At 39.3% G+C, this 19,857-nt stretch overlaps 1 protein-coding gene across 1 annotated transcript in view; it reads right to left on the reverse strand.

The window, feature by feature from the left end:
- Window positions 1-19,857, reverse strand: part of LOC109479030 (low-density lipoprotein receptor-related protein 1-like) — a 100,535-nt gene that overhangs the window by 66,788 nt on the left and 13,890 nt on the right. The window contains exons 2-11 of the mRNA XM_019780871.1: window positions 11,643-11,789; window positions 8,297-8,419; window positions 5,220-5,384; window positions 4,457-4,579; window positions 3,863-3,991; window positions 3,243-3,391; window positions 2,795-2,894; window positions 2,195-2,357; window positions 992-1,214; window positions 389-569 (exon numbers count right to left, since the gene is read on the reverse strand). Coding sequence (XP_019636430.1) covers window positions 389-569; window positions 992-1,214; window positions 2,195-2,357; window positions 2,795-2,894; window positions 3,243-3,391; window positions 3,863-3,991; window positions 4,457-4,579; window positions 5,220-5,384; window positions 8,297-8,419; window positions 11,643-11,789 — 1,503 coding nt within the window. The remainder of the gene's footprint in view (window positions 1-388; window positions 570-991; window positions 1,215-2,194; window positions 2,358-2,794; window positions 2,895-3,242; window positions 3,392-3,862; window positions 3,992-4,456; window positions 4,580-5,219; window positions 5,385-8,296; window positions 8,420-11,642; window positions 11,790-19,857) is intronic.

Below are 19,857 nucleotides of genomic sequence, written 5' to 3' on the forward strand. Positions count from 1 at the left end.
CTACCAGCTCTGCCATGTGTTAAAAAAAATAACTCTGTAAGTAACAGGTTCACATTATGTGACTGCTACATTGTACATCATATCCAGTGTTCCTAGGTTTTAACTAAGCAATTTTCATCTTGTATTCACTGAAATAAAGATGATTTTACCTCCTTCCCCCCACTTTAAACTTGCAAAAGTGACTAAAAACCACTCTGACATGATAAAATCATAATGCAGATAACAAGACAGATAATAATATAGTTACTTACTTACCACTGTGATTTTCTAACATGATGTAATTTTTTTTTAAATAGATCTTCTGGCACTGTTGTTATTACTGAGGAATTAACTTATTCTACATTTTGAGGCAACACACAGTACACAAAAAGTACAACATTCTACTTACGGATGACAGGCTGTACTACAGAGTGTAACACCTTCAGGGACCCGGCGTGGTTAAAGTCTGTTGCCAGGGTAACGATGGGAGCGGAGGTGTTCCAGCGGTCCACACGGATGATGGTGTCCTCGTGCCAGTCCGTGGCGTACAGGTAACGCTCGAACACTGTGATGCCGTACAGGTGCTCCACCTAGTGTTGGGATAGGGTATTGCAGCATTTAGTGTCTAACTCTAGAAGTGCACAGATACATGCAGGCTGCGGAGACTGAAGTGTGTTTAAAATAAATGGATTTCTGAATCGTGTATGTTATTCTTTTTTCACCTGTGATGAAAAGTTTTTCTTATCTATGACCTACAGTTCAAGTGTGAAGAGAGCTTTTGCACTTTTTTTCACACAAGTGAAATTATTACAATTGCAGAATTAACACTGCTTGAACACTAGGCTGCTATACAATTGCTCTCTCCACATGGAACTAAGCTAACAGTTAGTATTCAAAGCAGTCGAATTTAAGATGGCTATTAGGCAATGCTGTGACTGAAAAAAATGTACAGGTACAAAGTAGAACATTACTCGAAGTGTATTCAGACAACATTTTGAATCTTAAAACTTACCATTGGTCCCTGTGCAATTGTTCTCCTGTTTTGTCCATTGTAGTCCACACTCTCAATGTAGTTGAGGTAGGCATCCACCCAGTAGAGAGTCTGTGTCACGATGTCCAGGGCTATGCCGTGGGGAAGGACGATTTTACTGGTGACAATCTGAGACCGGTTGGTGCCGTCCATGTGGGCTTTCTCAATCCGCGGTGTGGAGCCGTAGTCAGAGAGAAACATCAACCTGAGAAAATAACAAGTGAAATTAAACATCTGTTGTGATCTGACTGTATATTACTCTTGTCTACCAGGCAGCATGATATGTTGAATATATGCAGGTCTTTGCAAGAAAATAAGCTCTGATCATTGATAATTCAGGATTAAGGCAACCAGAAAATTTTCAATTTGGGTTTCTTCCTCCACAGATGTTATCCAACTGTTGGTTTATTTAGCCTGTAACTAGAATATGATCCTACTAGAATATGATGTACTAAGTCTTAATAAACACATAGATGTGTGGCGTCTGTGTGGCGTCGTGTGGTATAGTGGTAGGGCTTTCGGCCCGGGACCCAAGGGCCCTGGGTTCAAATCCACCTACTACATACCCCGATGTTGTGCCCTTGGGAAAGGCACTTAACACACATTTCCTCATACAGCCAGTCTCTGAAAGCTGTCAAAAAACTTTAGAGTTTGACGTTAGGAAGAGCATCCAGTCAGTAAAAACCTTGCTTCAAAAAAAGTCTTGCACAGGCTTGCTGTTGTGCACCTCAGCATGCTGAGGGGCAAAATGACAAGCCCAAACATGCACCTGTGCAAGCACGTCTATACCCCCGATTCGGGGAATCAATAGACGTAAAACTCGGATAAGAAGAAGATAGATGGATCTTTTCACTGTTTTTTTATCTACACTAAGCAAGGAAAGACATCCTAATCCAGTTTTAACTCACTGAAGAGCTAATCTCCCACTGGTCGTGACAAAGAAGACAGGCGCTATGTACAGTATTTACAGGTTCATTGTACCAGAGAAATTCCCCCTAGCTCTTTTCGACAAGCACAATGAACAGTGGACCATCCTAAAGGACTGCAACCTTTTACAGTAGCATGCATGTCGGGTGAGCGACAACAGCCGGGATTCGAACTCCCAACTCCTTGGTCTTGAGGCAGGGTTGCCAACCACTTGACTACAATGTACTCATGGGCTGAAAACATTTAAGCAAGCCTTACCCCCGTGTGGGGTCGAGTGCAATGCCTCGTGGGTTGGCGATTCTGTCCTCGATCACAGTGACACAAACACGCCCCTCCTTGTTACACGCAAACACTCGGTCAGCCTCATCATCCGTGAAGTACATGTTACCTGTCAGCCAATCATACGCCATCTGCTCAACATCTGAAAAAAGATTAAATCAATAGAATTTAGACAAAACTTCTTAGGATTGATTTTTAAATTATGTTGCCAAATTTCCTTTCAATGTTTTCAACTCATATGTCACATTCTTATTTCTTTCAATTAACTAGACCATTGTAGAACTGCTAAAAACTGCCATGCAGGGAGCCAACAAAATTTGGTCCATGTGGACTGGGTGATCACGATGGACAGGATTCTTGTGTTAATGGCAAAAATTATCTATAAGGGCACCAAAAAATGGTAACATTGAACCATATGTGTTCCATATGTAGAGGTGGTCTCTTGCACTGTTTGAGTGCATATCTTAAGTTGAATATACACCATTTTTTTTGCTCAAGAAAATTACAGTATAATTTCAGACATACACAACATATCTAGAATTCAAATTGAAACATGTAGTAGCAGCAAGTTCTACTCACGGTGGACACTTGAAGTCAGCTTCTGCACCTGTGCTCCGGCCTGGGTAAAGTTACTTCTCTGAACACATCGCAGGCTGCTCTTGGACACGTCTTCCTCCACCTAGCGGAGAACAAACAAACTGCAGTTTCCCCAAATCCTTAGGATTTTAGACAGCCCCTAACTATACGTGGGTGATGTCCTTCTCAATGCGTAAGAAAGAAACTAACTAAACGTACAATGTGCCTGACAGTTACTATCATTCTAAATTTTACACTGTTCTGGTAAAGAAAACTCTTAGTACATATACATGCATGTCTTTCTTCACTGAGTAAGAAATACTAACGGTATACATTGTATAATCTGCAATCTATGATTTCTTTCCTCTGGTATACAAAATTACCTACGTTTGATCAAATGAGGCTTCAACCATTATTGTGGCACAATATTTATTCTTGGGAAACTCCGTACCTGAACCCAGCAGATTTTGTTATCAACCAGAGAGATGTCCATGGCCATGGCTCCAGTTGTGATGAGCTCCTTGCCGGGTACAGCTGTGCCGTTCAGGTACAGCATGTTCAGCCGCTGTCGGTTGGCTACAACCAGCACTGCACTGTCGTCTGGGGGTTGGGAACACAAACATACATTGATTATCATACATATACCAGGAGGAGATTGTAAAAAACTTTGTTGCACAATTGTACAATATTCAATGTATGGCACCTACTGCTATCGACTTTGTATAAAATTGGAGTGTAAAAACTGAGAGGGAAATGAAAAAAAGACATGACACTGGTCATTATCAAGTTGAACTTAGTATTTTATGAATCTTCATGGTGCAATGTCTGGAAGCTACATACTTCAACTTGAACAAGTACTAGATATACATGTACAGCTTGGTTTTCTAAAAAGTTTAATTTTGTTGTGACAAATCATTAGTTGTGACAAATCTACATGTACAGCAACCAGCATTATATTTATGAAAGTACAGTACATGTTGGCTAAATGTGGATCCAAATAAAGTCAAAGTCATGGCAATACGTTTTGCAACATTGTTTAATATATGTATAACATGCTGAGCTGTATCTTACTGTTCTGAGCCCTGCATGTTTTCTTGTCAGGTAGTAAGGTGTACCCAGATGCACAGGAGCAGGTGTAAGATCCCTCTGTGTTCACACACAGCTGATCACAGTAGCCAGGGAGCTCGCATTCATTCAGGTCTGGGAGAAAGAACAATTCATTTCACATGATAAGCAAATAAAGCACCATCTATAGTCTTTGTCATAGTATATGAATGCTCAGATAGAGTGCATCAGCTTGGTACAAGGCACCAACAATCAGCTAGCAGATCTATACAAATGTATAATTAAATCAAAATCTACTGATTGATTCATTGTACTTCTAGCCTTTCATTCAAGATTGTACAGTCAAAGTAGTTTTTGGATATTAGTTCATACAGTTAAAATGGATTTCTTTACTACTATCATAATGATAAAAACAAGATTGTGTAATTTGTTTAACATCCTACTTGTATTATGTGAAAAAAGACTTTGACTGAATTGAAGTTGCCGAATTTGTTGACATTTGCTTTAGACTTTTACAATAACAATTTAGGAGGACTGCACAGGGCATTTCTTTAGTAATGTAGCAACTGCAAACTATTCAACATATTATGACATACTGACCTTTACAAGTTCTGTCTGGACTGACCACGTAACCATTTCTGCAGAAGCAGACCCGGCCTGCACTCGACACAGTACAGGCCTCCTGGCAGTCTCCCCTTCCATTGGCACACAGTCGGGGTAATGCTGGAATCACACATTCAACAGGATATCAAACTTAAAGCCAAAGTTTATCACTAGACTAGATATAAAGTATGATATATTTTTTCTGTAAAGTTATTAAAAAAGTAGAGCAGTCTATGTCTGTGTCCTCCCATTCCTATCTCTATATATCTATCTCTGTCAGTGCATATGCGTGTAGATGTTTAGTGGCTAGTATCTGGGCAGTTTTGTACAAAATTCATGAGTACTTCAGTATAGTGAAAAATTGAGGTGTTCTCTGAGTTAAAGAAATTTGACTAGAGTTAATTGGAGAACAGTTTAATTTTTCACTAGATATAGATTACCAACTCACAAAAACTTTCATGTCAATATTTCAGTGTTTCCTTATGTCAGTTTGCAAACCTTTTCTATGCTCAACAAGAAAGTCAGTACTTTGTATCAACCTAAGAGCAAGCTGTTCTGCATCAGCTACATGTAAAACTGTAGCCAAACCCAGTGTATAGTAGAGTGGATTCATTCCTCAAGCTAACCGACATCTTGCACATGCAGTTGTCCCTCAGTAAGACATTTGGAGCCGCATAGTTCCCATATAAAACTTTTATTCAGCTTGTCACACAGCATCCATCCAAACCCATACAGAAAGAAAGAAAAAGACGAAACTCACTGGTACATTGCGGCCCTTCATCGTCACCACTAGGGCAGTCAGGGTTGTTGTCACACAGAGTGTCATAGTGAACACACGTCTCTGTACACGGGCCTCCACCATCTGGACACTGCTGCAGGCAGCGGTAGTGGTTGGCAGGACACTGGTAACTCTGCAACTCAGGACCTGCCGAGCACACATTGTAGTACAACATACATACAGTAAGTACAGTACAATTTGGCAGCATTAGAACGCGCAAAGTAGTAGTTAGTAGTAGTAGTATCCAGTCTTTCATTATGTACAGTACTGGTCACTAGTACAGTAAAATCTGTACTGTAAAGTTTACAATTTTTTTCCTCTGAAAGTACAGCGCAAAACATTATGTGGCACCCAAACTAAACTACAACTGAAAACTACCTCCTCAATGTCCTTTTCTTTTTGTACTTCCTATTATAATGTTCAGGTCATTTCCATCACTGATACTTAAAAGTTTACAGATTTAACAATAGTAAAGGTTTAAGGAATTATTGTCTTTCATATCAGATTTTAGGTCCTTTGAAAAGAGGATTAGGGAATGTTGGGGAATTTTGTTCGCCTTACTTAACACGAAAAGGGACACATACTAAGAACAACAGGAATTCACACTTCTAAGCTAACAAAATGCTAAAACTACTGCAACACAAGCAAAAGAAACATAATATACCAGATTAGATGAACATAAAATTAAAAATAGATAAATCAAAGACAGGTATATTATCATCAATAAGGTCAAAGAAAGGCACCGAATAAGCTTTTAAAAAAACAAGAAAATGATTTCAATAGGATACAGCAATAGTCTAGACTGAATGATAGAAGGCATCAAGAGGTTGAAATTAGCTTCTATTCTAAATGTCCGAAAGACTAGCTAGAATAAGATAGGACTTGTTCTTTAGGTAATAATCATTTGTAGCTTTTGCTTGTGAAATGATGCTGGTATCAGAAACAGGGTATTATCTAGACAGCAAAAAAGCCCAACCAACAAGCTGAAGCCATATACTTCCTTCAACTTAGAGAAAGTACGGAAAGACAGGTTTTCAGCAGTTCAGTTGCTTGCTATTCCCAAATATAAACCAACAAATTTTGCTCAAAATTTTGCTCTAGGGCGTTTGGTTGTAAAGTTCCCAAAAGCTGGTTACCAAAAGATAGCTTAATTGATTGATTGACTGATTGATTGTTTGATAGTAGATAATACCCTGATTACGCAGCAATCCTTTGTTTTGTAAATAATGTAATCCTTTTAAAAGAACATCAGTAGGAGTTGCCTAATTTTTTCTTCAATGCTTGCAGATATTGATGGTGAAATTTGATGGTCTCCAGAAACAAATTCGCCTCACAAATGTGCAAATTTCGCATATAGAACAAGTCCTATGTTGCTACTTTCAACCCTTGACATTCTCTCAATAGCAAGATGACACCTTACCCAAGCCAGAGGTACCTATGGTTCCAGGATAGGTGGAAGGAATGAGAAGGCAAAGAAGAAGTTGGGTCCAAACGTACGCACACACCATGATGCTACTATTGTAGACAAACGTTCCAGGTTAGTAAAAAAAAAGAAAAACAAAGAATAATCTCGCAACGCAAAACTGGGCTAGCATCTATCAGGGTAAACTACAAGGGGAAGCAAGGCAGGATGTGCCTAAGCTAACAGGTTTGACTACTCAAAATAAAGTTATCTCGCTAGTACTACTACAGAAAAGATCTAAGCATACAATGTATCTCTATCTATCATAGATGCTAACATAACTCCCAAGCTTGACAGTCACAGCAACAGGTAAAACATAAGAAAGTCAACTAGCTAGTCATGCTGGAGAAAAGATTTGAGTACACCCTTTCTTCTAGATGTCTAATCTGGAAGCAATTCCAACATTTTAAGCTACCACGCTACAAAGCCTGACAGTCACAACAATGAAAAAGCATTGACTAAGATTGACTATTCGACAACACAGTGACATCACTGCAAGACACATCTACTTAGGATATTTTTTAGGAGTTTTGAAAAAGGAGTCACAAGAAACTTTGAAAAACATTTCAACAAAAGATCATAATTATGTTTTTATTTGCTGCATTGACTGTTCCCACCTTTGAAGTGCACAAGAAACAATGTCTGACTCAATGGTTTTTGAACAGTTTTAGCATGATCCATACTTCCTAACATCTGAGCAGTACAGGTAAAATTTGTCTGGTATAGGTAATCTTCAATGTTACCTGTAGCAGTGCACGTATGAAGAAATAAGTATATGTATTTCGTTCCCTGCCTAGAATCCCCTAGTCTTTCCCACAACACTTTATTTGATGGGTCCATGAGACCGTCAGAAGGAAAAAGGATTTTGTAGGGATTGTCAACGCTGTAAACATAACGGAAAGGCCGTCCATACAAATCCGGCCAGATCTTAGCCTGACGTCAAAACTCAGGAAGACAGGATTTTCAGATCAACCTTGACTTTGGTGGGGACGTTTAAGGGAAAAGTGGTGAGAAACAGAGCAATTATAACTTGATTGGGAAATCTTTCTGGTTCAGCGCACACTTCTCTGGAAAGAAACTGGTTGAACATGCTCATAAACAAAATAATAATTATGTCAATCTATCATGTTGATTGTTTATAGTCATTAAAAATATGTAAATGAATAACAATGAATTTACAGTCTGTACATTTAATTAGAAGTCATAAGTTGCCTTTATTAGAAATAAAAGTTATCATCTACTCAAAAGCTAGCAATAAAAAATTGAACCTATTTTTAAGTACAAATTTCGAACTACTCACTGATGACTTACATGTACAATACACCTATACATCTTGGCATGTTTCTGAAGTTGAAGTTCTTCACAGACTGCCATTCAAGAATCTTGACTATCCCTTTCAGACTTTTTAATTGCAGTCTCAAAAGGTAATGTTCAAAATGTGAACAGTAAAGCTACGAACATCATGTACTTTAGAAGACAATTTCACAGACGGCCATTCAAAGAATCTCCACTGCATCTTTTGAAGACTCTTAAATTACAGTCTCACGAGGTAATGTTCAGAAAGTGAACAGTGAAACTATGAGCGTCGTGTACTTACAGATGTCGGGAGATTCGTCGCTACCATCGGTACAATCTTCCTCCCCGTCACATCGCCAACCGTTCGTGATGCACGTCAGACCGTCAAGACACGCAAACTGCCCCGGTCCGCACGTCTTATCCGCTGTGGCACACAAACACGACAAAAACAGAGCGTGAACCATGAGAAGCAGCATGCTGGACACTCCTCATGCTGGAAACTACTGAATTAAACAATGACCTTGGAACATTCCTGTTCCTGTATAGTTATAGGCGATACCAATTCTATTACAGTACTCTATTTGCATATTACTTTCAAAATGTGACAACAAATTTTCTTGCTGTATGAGTGTGTGTTTCTTAACCTTTCCAGTCCAAAAATGAAATAATTTTTGTTTCTAAAACTAACTTATGTCATCTATCAAGCATAATAATAAAGGGTTAATGCACTGCCCCGAGTTGTATATGGTGTCATAACTGCATGAGCAGCTGCCATAACCACCGAATAAACCACCGTGTGAGCGAAGCGAACGAGGTGGTTTATGAGGTGGTTATGGCAGCTGCCCATGCAGTTATGACACCATATACAACGAGGAAAAGGCAGTGCATTAAAATTATTATCATATAGCCTATCCAAACTGTCAATCAACACAATTCCTGTTTGAAATACAACAGCTTTAATATATAAAATATATACATAAAAATACATTCGAATATATTATACGCTTTAAAACAAATATGGATAATTTCATTTAATGCAAATTGTAGTTTAAATGAAGCTAAACAAAAAAGTTTATTGGACAGAAAAATGCTACAAAGGTTTACAGAAAGAGTCGCATGCCCCTATACCTAGCCTGTATATACAAGCTCTCGGCTGGACGTTAATGACCCCCACCCCAGCCTGTATATACAAGCTCTCGGCTGGACGTTAATGACCCCCACCCCAAGAGCTTGTGGCAGAATAGCTGTAAGTCGGGCGGCCCGTTCCCTTTCCTGGAGTCACCAATAGGAAGCCAGTATTAGGAATTAATGTGGGAACCGACCGGGCCATCACGTGGTACGGCGCCAGGCAGCCGGAGAAGGGCGGAGTACCGGGCGGGGACGAAAAATTTGATCGACTGCGGGCAGCAGAAAAATGGCTGCGACTAGCCCGAAACCGAGTTTTTGTGCATTCTGGAGTCAGTGTGTGTGGACTTTGGGAGTCCCTGGCCCCTAGAGCCGCTTCAGGAAAATGCGATAAAATTTTTCGTTAAACAGAGAAACGACGTGTTTGCGTGTCTTCCTACCGGCTATGAGAAGACCGAGATCGTGAAACAGTGCAGAGCAAACGAAAACGGCGGGTTGACGACATTCTTGTGCTTTGTTGACGATGTTGACTCCTGTCAAATTATCGATACTGGAATCTAAAATGTTACTGGGTTCTCCTAAGCGGGAGTTGTTTATTGTTTTGATCGGTAAAATACGCTAGAAATTAATTACTTTGTGGGTAAAAGAAAACTCACGGCGAGGGCGAGGTCCACACTTCCGGGTTCAGCGACGACAAAATGACGCAAAAAACGCTAACAATCCGCATAGAAGTATATAATTTCCCGACTGATTCTTGAAACTATGCATTTCTTCACTAGAATATCGATGTGTGGTTGTGGAAAATAGCATTTTAGCGCTTATATCGAAGAAAGAAAAGTTGTTTACACGCGCGTCGGCTCGGTCAATCTTCAATACCGCCGGCGCTGCCGGAAGCGGACGCTTCAACTAATCAGAGATGCGAAATGTGGACATAGCCGAGTGAAAATCGTGACGTAAATACAAATCCGTGGATGAGATTCTTTTCTCTCGGTGTGACTCCCATTTCCCACGAGGAAGTTCCAGAAACTTTGGAAAATAGAAACAGATTCGACTCGCGAGCGGGTGGCCGCGCCTTCCTCGGCCAAACTTCAATTTTGGGACATGAAAGGCGCGCCGACGTCCATCACTGGTTAGCGACCGACAGGCCCATAGCAACCATCTCTGTTGGGTGCCGCACCGTCTGAGGGCCGTTCGTGACGTTTGCATCTCATTAACCATATATGGCAGACCAGGGCCGTCGACACACCGCCAGCTTTACGCGTGCTTGACATCTACTCTCCAAGCAGAGGTTGGTGGGGGAAGATCGTCACCGTTTTATATATGCCTCGTCGAGGCATATATAAAACGGTGACGATCTTCCCCCACCAACCTCTGCTTGGAGAGTACTTGACATCAAGCTTTTGGGGGTCGGCAACCTAGGGCGGCGGCCGCCAGGAGCGCGATTTACAACCTAGGGCGGCGGCCGCCAGGAGCGCGATTTAGTCAGGCTACCCCTATACCCTATAACATAATGGTATCAGCCATAACACGACATGTGCTGTTATTCCGCCATAACACCACATGTGCTGTTATCGGGAAATAACAGCACGGGTATCCGGGCCTCTGATTGGTCCACGCCGTCCGGCTATATGATAATAAGTATTATAGTTGTAAGTCATTGATTAGCACTGATACACAAATTGGAAGGTTAACGCAACAAATAACATGTGGTATATTAGTAATGCCTTCAACAAATGATGTTATGATGTTTGGTTTGTTTGCTGCATGTTCTAACTGAAGACCGATGATGATAATGAATATCTGGTAACAAAACATAGATGTAAAGTTTAACAATATTAGGAAAAAAAACACAAGTAAGTCAAGTTTGTCAAACATTCCGCATGCCCCATTCAAGCAGTTCCTGAACATGCCGGCATGCTGAAAATGTTTAGTAATAATGCAACAGACACAGCAACAAACAAACAAACAAACAAACAAAACTGTTCTGTTAAAACAAACAATGCTGTTAGAAAAAGGTTAAAGACAAACACAATAATTGAATTGAATGAGTAAGTAACAATGCCAATGCAGATCTTGAGTTTTAAATTGATATTTTGTGACACATGCTCCATTTTTCTCATCGCGAAAATGACAGAATGCTGAAAGTTAAAATGAAAGGTAAAATGTCGGTTAAAACAAGTTAGGAGACAGTTGTACTGATTAGATGAAGTGGGGCAAAAACTGCTTCATTTTCAACTTACTGTAGAGTGCAGAAGAGAGGGTATTCAAGAGGAAAACTGACAAAACAAAATGTAACCATTTCTGATCGGCTTACACTTGAGATGAATTAGACTGATGTATAGAAAAAATAGCAAAAAAATTTCTCTTTTTCCTTCAAAAGACCCTTTCTACACTCTATTGAAGAACAAAAGGGAACAAAATCAGTCATGAGTATGAGTTGGAACACAAAGATTAGGCAGACACAGGTGGGGTCAGGAATAAAACCCAGGAGCTGGCAGCCAAGCGCCACCAGAGCCACTCACGGCAGTCTGTCTCATCACTGCGATCTCCGTCGCCATTGTTGCAGTCGTAATCGTCGTCACACACCCAGCCAGCGGGGATACAGCGCTTGTTCTCACACTGAAACTGGTTACTCCTGCATGGCTCCGGCTGGGGCTGTGCTAGAGGGTCTGAACAGGGGAAAAATGAGGTTAGGTATCGTGATGGCAAAACCTGCAAGAATAAAGGTTATAGTAAAGCTTAGCCTGGATGCCAGACCAGGGCTCTAGCATTAATGCATTGTAAGTTATGCAAGGTAATTCAGAAATACCCCAAATGCATAATCTTAATCCAATCACCCACTATGCTTGACTCTGAATTAGGGTGGTCCTTATAACATTATATGACAAATAACAATTAAAACAGCTGATTATGTCTTATCGACTCTATATAAGGTACTTAGTAATTCTTCTAATATTTAACTTTTATTCCAGTACTCCAGGAAGACTAGCTGTCCATCACTGAAGCTAAAGGAAATCAATGAAGTAACAAGTATCGAGTGCTTGAGCAGAGTCAAACCTTGAGCAAGACCCTACTCCATTATTGATTGCAGTGGAGATATCCCCCAGCTTATGCAAAGGCCAAATCCCTTCAGTCAAGAAGCTAGCCAGTAGCAATATCCCTAGCTTGGCTGTAAGTCAAAACGTGATCAATGTAGGAAAATACTGTAATCAGATTTTTTTGCGGTAAGTTTATATTCACGGTTTTCGCACAGTCACTTCTGTGCCACAAATATGTCATTACCACAAACAAATAATTCCGTGGATTAGTTTTTTCTTTCTCAGTGTCCTTTCTTTATGTTATGTGTTGATGCGTATTTACAATGTACGTGAACTGGAATTTTTAAAAATCAAAAAAAGAATAATTTGCCAACTTTCTTTCTTCTGCACCTGCCACCACCACGAACATATAGTACTAGTTCCGCAAACATGTCCATTTTACTCAGACCATGAAATTTATTTACTCAGACCATGAAAGTGATTTACAGTATTTTCCCAGACTTAATTTATTGCAGCTACTGCTAGGTGTCGAAAAGATCAACCCTTCAAGGATACAGTCCCACCCACCTGTCCAACTTATACTTAGAAGGTTTCTTAATTTTTGTGTCCATTACCTATGAGTATGACCTACTCCTGACCTCAATCTCAACAAAATCAATACAGAAATATTTCAAAGTAACATTCTCCCAACTGACCTCATTTTAGAGTCTCCTTGGATCAGTCAAGTCAAAGGTTTTGCAGCTATGAATTACAATACATAGACAAAGGCTTCTGAGATTTTACATAACTATAAGACTACTTATTACATCTCGAGAAAGTATCTTAGTGTACTGGTACAAGCTGTTACCAACTTTGAATTTAATATCATATCACCTTTAAAAAATAAAGTCATAGCAAACTAAACATAGCTTTTCCAACTTTCTTCATCCAAACAAATACTAGTAAAAATATACCCTCTTTAGCAGAGACATCTGTGCTGCCAAACCACACTTGGCACATTATTTATTGAGAGCCTATATGGGGAGTAATGGAATACAATTCCACAAAAAGTCAAAATTCATGGCAGTCATTTCAATTTATTTTATGGTAAATTTAGAAACATTACTGGACTGACGTCCTACCTGGCCATAGATGCTACTCTACTCTTTTACTACTAATACTAGAGTAAAAGTTAACACAATACATTTTATTCAAGGACTCATTGATTATACCAAGTACACTGAATTAGAACTTTAGATCACTTGATTTACATGTACAAATCACAATAAGAATTCCGAGACTCCATACCTCCATGAAATATGGGCTTGATATGTAAATGTAAATTTCCTCTTTAATTATACAAATTACCTCTGCATTAACATGATATATGCATCGTGATGTATGCTAACTTTTGATTAACTTACAGATGTCCCAATTATGACATTCCCATTATTCACCATTAAGAAATCATAGAATTTTTGCATAAATTATGCAAATTAGGTCATCATTTGCATAATTAGTATCTGTCTGCCATAGGTTACATACATTACATGTATGAAAGTAGTATAATGTAAAACACTGTAATCATAGAATTTCCTGATTAATTATGCAAATAAAGTCCTCATTTGCATAATTTGCATTTAATCATGTACATCTCTCTCTCAGCTACCTACACACCAAAAATCATGAAAATACGTTGTTCCTATCTGGACTTATTGGCTTTTAAACATTTCGCCAGAAAGTGCCCTGCAGTTCCAGAACAAGCTGCTAGGGGGACCAAACTCACGCCACTTATTTCTGACAGGATAAGCTATCTATCACCAAAAAGTCAAGACCATAGCTTGTTCAGGACAAAAGATACAAAAACCGGAAGTTCTGCTGCAGTACCAAGGTCATCCACCAGGAGGCCCATATTTGACCTTGACCTTTGTCTTTCCAAGACTTACCAGCACACCAAATATCATCGCAATCCATAAAAGCGTTCTGAAGTTATGCTGACCACAAAGTTGCGGAAACACACACAGACAGACACACACACAGACACACAGACACACAGACAGACAGACAGACATACAGACAGACACGCCAAAAACAATACCTCCATTTTTCATGGAGGTAAAAAGTGATTCTGCCTTCCAGAAAAGCAGGCACCCAGACCCCCTCATTTGGCCGCCTAAAGTTGAGTGACAGGCAGAGCCTGTGCCTGGTACTTCCTGGTACACAGTGGTACCAGGCCGTCACCTCCTGACATACCAGCATCACACTGTTTAAAGTTCCAGTAACAGCTGCCACACACAGGGGGAGGCATCAAACAGTAATGTATGGCTTCCAGATGAACTGTTGAAAGCTCGAGAAGCACTCAAGGCTCCGACGTACTTGAAACATCGCCATGGTTTGAAGTTCACCGTCTACTTCAAGAGCTCTTATCTTCACGTTTACCATAAGGAATACCTTCTTGAAGAAAAACATGATAGCGTCTTGAATAACATGAGACAAGAAACTATACAGAAGTCAAGTATATGTTGTGGATACAGGGAGAGGACAGACTGTTCTACTCTTTCTAAACATTGCCAGACTAGACTGTACTTTGGCAAATTAAGTAACTAAGGCAAGGGGCCTTCAGAGTCGATTTTTCTCCTTAACACTTGAGTTTCAAATGAAGATGTTTATCTTTATAACAAGGTACTGTTTAGGGTACCATAAGCCTGATTACACTGTATATTCAAGAGTACAATTAGCTGCTATTACATGTGCAGTATCTCAACCTTTAGAGTACCACATCTCAAAGTCTCACAGGTACAGGGGTAAAGTCAATGGCTTTTAAGCCATTAAAAGACACAAAGTAAAGCAGCAACTAAACAGGATTCCACGTAGCTGCTTCAGGCAAGGGCATTGCCCAGCCTAATGATCATGAATAGCTTATTCAGCATGGACTTTTAACGACTGTCACACCTGTTAAAATTATGCCTAATCAACAGGACTGGTGACAACAAAGCGTAATGCTTGAAAAATTTCAAGGTCTCCATACAAGAAATGTTTAACATTTTTCACTAAAAGCTTCTTTCAACAATAAGCTCAAGCTCTAATCCAGCATAAGCCAACCTCCCACTTTCTTTCTTTTCTTCCAAACTGTTTGAGTCTTTCCCACCCTTTGCTGGTGTTTTAAGTGACTAACAAGCGCCTGAGGTCACCTTAGGTCCTTTATGTTACTCTAGTGTGCCGCCCCATTCAGAACAAAGGACTTCCATGGCCTTGGGGCATTCATACTTTACTGTTGTCACTTAGCTACTACCCAGTGCTTGATGAGTCAGGTTTGAATGGTTTAACAATGAGTGGAACTGGGTGTCATCAGAGGTTACTGAGCAGACAGTGATTATGATGAAAACTTCAGTTGGCAACTTATTGGGTGTGCCATATAACATTTCCGGCAAACGCAAGCAAAAAGTCAAATAATATTTGCAAAGACTGTCCTTGCGTAGAGGGGATGCCATCTTGCAAACCAATTTGCTTCTTCCTGACAACATATTGGCTGTGTCATATAATATTTCCTGCAAATGTAACTTAAAATGGACTAATTATACAATATTGAAATAATTTGTGAAAAAAACCAACAGCTTCTATAATTGGATGACTATCCTTGCAAAGATGAGCCACCATCTTGCAAATTAATTTCTGTCTTGCTGGCCTTGAAGAGTCCCCAAGGTCTCAAAATGAGCAATGCTACCATGTTACATAATGTCAGTTGTCACTTAATATTCCGTACATACTTCCTAAGAGGTGTGCTATCTGATATGCAATATTTTTACAATATGCGAAGTGTTATCATCCTCTTTGATGTATATTACTTGCAGCAACCGAATTTCTTACAATCTCAAATCAATGATTATCACATGGGCTATATTTTCATGTATATTTTGTATAGATAACATTAACAAATGTTGGCATTGCAGCAAAAAGATACATTGTAACAAGCTAAAATGAATACAACATGAAATAAAGGGTTCAGGAATTCATCATTCAGTTCTCAACTGTTCTTGACAAGATATTCCAAGAAGAGGTTAATCTCTAAGTATTCAGTTGATCTTTCAGACAGCATTTTGCCGACAGCTATGTCTGTACCTCCACCATGAGTGGCATTTCGCATACTCAATTAGGTAAGTAGCTCCCAGGCATACTTCAGGAATGTGAAGATTGCTGCCCATGATTTGGACACCTTTTTTGTAACACGTGGGTCTCAATCAACCTGCAACCTATAATTTTTTCCCATAAACATAACGTGGGTGTTCTATTGAACAAGGCACAGCAATAAAAATTGTCTTGCTTTAACCATCACCTATGAAACATAAAACTTATAATCATTATCATTCTAATTCTTGTTATTTAAATAAACAATTATAGCAATTGTTCTGAACCGTTTTGGTATAAGTAAAATTTGTCTGGTACAGGTAGTTTTCAATGCTACATGTACCTGTACCAGTGCAGGTATATAGAAAAAAAGTATTTTGAGCCCTGAAGGCATATCTGCTTGATCACAAAGACACAAGGGCAAAAGTGATATTTCTTAAGCTTATTTGACTTTGAGCTCCTCAACGGCTCTAATATTTGGAAAAAGCCATTTATACTTTATAAGCAATATTAAACTCTACATGGGGTTATACACAATATTAAGCACTACCTGACCTGAATACAATTTAATATCATGGTAAGAAGAAACATTGAATGGATTTTCACCTATGCAATTACTGTGTGCAGGATTTAACCTGTAGAGGGATTGCTGCTATCTGTCAATTGTGGATCACCCCCCTATGGCCAATTCATTCACTTACAGTATGGCGTAAATCATGTGATCTCGTGACCTCGGGAATTGCGGCTCATTTTACCGCTACAGTAACAGCTTTGCGCAGTTACGTCTGGCTAAATGTACCTCTAAGTATACAGGCAACTTCATCAGATAGCAATCTTTTACGAGGATTTTCACATGCGGCACCCAGTAACCGGGATATTTGCCCACAAATTACATATAATTCACAACTGGATTGGGTCTTAGAAGGAAATTGACAGTGCTGTGCACCTGATAATCTTTGTAACATCTTGACTTCCTGACGATTCAATTTCACCTTCAATTTCAGACTAAAATATTGTGATTACGTAGAATGAAGACATATTTTGGAGAAAAACTTTTTGTGAACTCAGAACTTTCTTAGCACTACAGATCACATAGATTCTTGGGCCCTTGTCGTCTTGCCAGACAATCACATAGATAAATAAAACATTATACTGAACCAACCTTAAAAAATTTTCAATATTTTTCTTCATGTATATGAAAATTTAATCACATATGGCAGCCAGAGAATTTCAAGATAAAAGAACAGAAAAATATCAATCAGAAAAGCAATTAAGTTACCACTATTGAAGCACATTACAAAGATTGTAGAGAAATTAAATTGGTCTAGTCAATCTTCATACTTCAAACCCTATACATATACACTAGGGAAAGCCGACGCACGACGGCTCGCAACGTTATATATTCTACTCAGCAACAACGGTGAAATTACAATCATGTTCGCAGATGATATCAAGGATTGCTTTATCCTCTTTCCGATAAGATATGTCAGCGACGGCAGGCACGCACATAATACAGGAGAGAAATCGATAGTGACCTTGAGTACTGTGCTCCGTCTTTAATGCTACCTCGTAGAATTTACTGTAAGAACACCGTAAAACCCGTCATCTGCTGTATATTTACGCTGAATTTAACGCGGCACGTCGGGAAACAGATCTCGAGTCTGCTCCTCTTTTCCCCATTTTATAGATCGATGCGTTTGATGGGAATCCGACAAACGACCACAAAGATCAGCAGATGCCCTTGTATAGCGGTAGCCAACAGCATGGCTCTAGCTTATAGAAATCTTACTTGCACTAAACGTAAATACCCAAGCCGCAATGTTACTGCCTTAGTACAACTTCAGCCTGGTGTTATTATCATTATCAAGTTTATGAATCTTATTGCTCAAAAGCATCACAGTCATCATGAAATTCTGCTCATACTTTATACCTACATATGCCGCATTGATGTCTTACTGCACCAGCCATGTAGGTATGATTCAAGTCTGAAATATTGTCAAATTGAAACCCTGCAAACGTGTAAGTCGATTTATATTTTGCATGCAATCTTAGATTATTCTGTAAATTCTGTAGATAGCTATTTGTAGCCCTGGAATTGGAAATTTGAAGGACAACTTCCAGTAGGATTTTGGTGAGCCCTCCCATCCCATTACCCACACTGATACCATCTTTCCTGTGGTCTTGTGTTAATAAATCAATTTCTGACAAGCTGGAAGCCCAAAGCCCATCTAGGTACAGTTAGGAACAAACCAATTTGTCAAGAATGGACTGGCTTTAGATGTACTTGAATACAAACTAGACAAATCTATAACAGATGCACATACATTGTACAATATAGCCCTGGTACAAAATACAGCAAGAAAACCATTCTATTTCTGTACCAATTTTTCCTGGGTTTTCAGATATTTCAAGCAAACATTCAGCAACAAATCAAGATGAAAACTGGAGGCCATTATCTTTATTAAACTGAGATCCAACAAATTAAATTGGCAGGGCCTTTATACTTCATATTATGAGCTACACGTAATAGAAATTAATCATTTGAAAGGGTGAGTCATTTTTCTTCAACTACTGTAAATTGTGATGCATTCACGATGGTCACATGTTTGCAGCTCTTGTGGTAAACTTTACCACAAAATCATCAAATAACAAAACACTTACTAATACATTTTTAACCGCCAACTAAAACAACACAAACTTAAAATAACACAAGGCCTACAAGTACAAAATTAACTCCTGGCAAATGTACAGTATCTTTCTAAGTATTCTAACCCTTCCCCATTTTAAACATACACAAATCAATCATCCGTGCTCTGTATGGGGTATCCCCTACAGTCTGACAACTTCGTTCCCAAAGACCTCAAATCTTTCCTCCATTCATGAAGCGAAAATTGGCCTGATTTGAAATCATAGGTTACCTGGAGGGCTGGTATACAATCGGAACATACATTCTTGACAGTCGTGCAAAGCAGGCTGATTTCAATGCAGGAAAAATTTGACATACGCCCATTTTCGTACTGTCAAGGTTTTGCCCACATGTAAATTGGGATGTAAATCGGGTCAAATGTTCAACTGAACTACCAGATGAGAAAACCAGATCCCTGCTCAGGAATTAATGTGTATGGAGGTCAAGGTTTCCACCTTACATAAAACATTTTGGATTCCATTTGACCACTTTGTTTTGCCTTCGATAAGGCCATATAACAAACTTGAACTTGGAAGTGATAACAAACGTTAAGATAAATATGTACTTTGCTTAAACTGGTCACAACCAGATCTCTATTCAAGAATTAATGTATGTGGGGTTCAAGGTTTTCACCTTACATAAACCATTTTGAATTGGATTTTACCACTTTGTTGTGCTTTTGATAGGGCCATATAACAAACCTGAACTTGACTGTGATAAGGCAGGATAAGGTAAATAGAAACACAATATAAACAGGTTACATGTGCATGAATAAGGGACCCTACGGTATTTACGGGGGGGGGAGGGCCGGTGCGTACGGGGGGAGGGCCAATGAAAAATGAGAAGGGGCGGGGGGAGGGCCAAGGAAAAATAAGAAAAGGCGGGGGAGGGCCAAGGAAAACTTTTTTA

The sequence above is a fragment of the Branchiostoma belcheri genome, unplaced genomic scaffold, assembly GCF_001625305.1.
Source record: "Branchiostoma belcheri isolate BF01 breed outbred unplaced genomic scaffold, Haploidv18h27 scaffold46, whole genome shotgun sequence".
Taxonomy (NCBI): domain Eukaryota; kingdom Metazoa; phylum Chordata; class Leptocardii; order Amphioxiformes; family Branchiostomatidae; genus Branchiostoma; species Branchiostoma belcheri.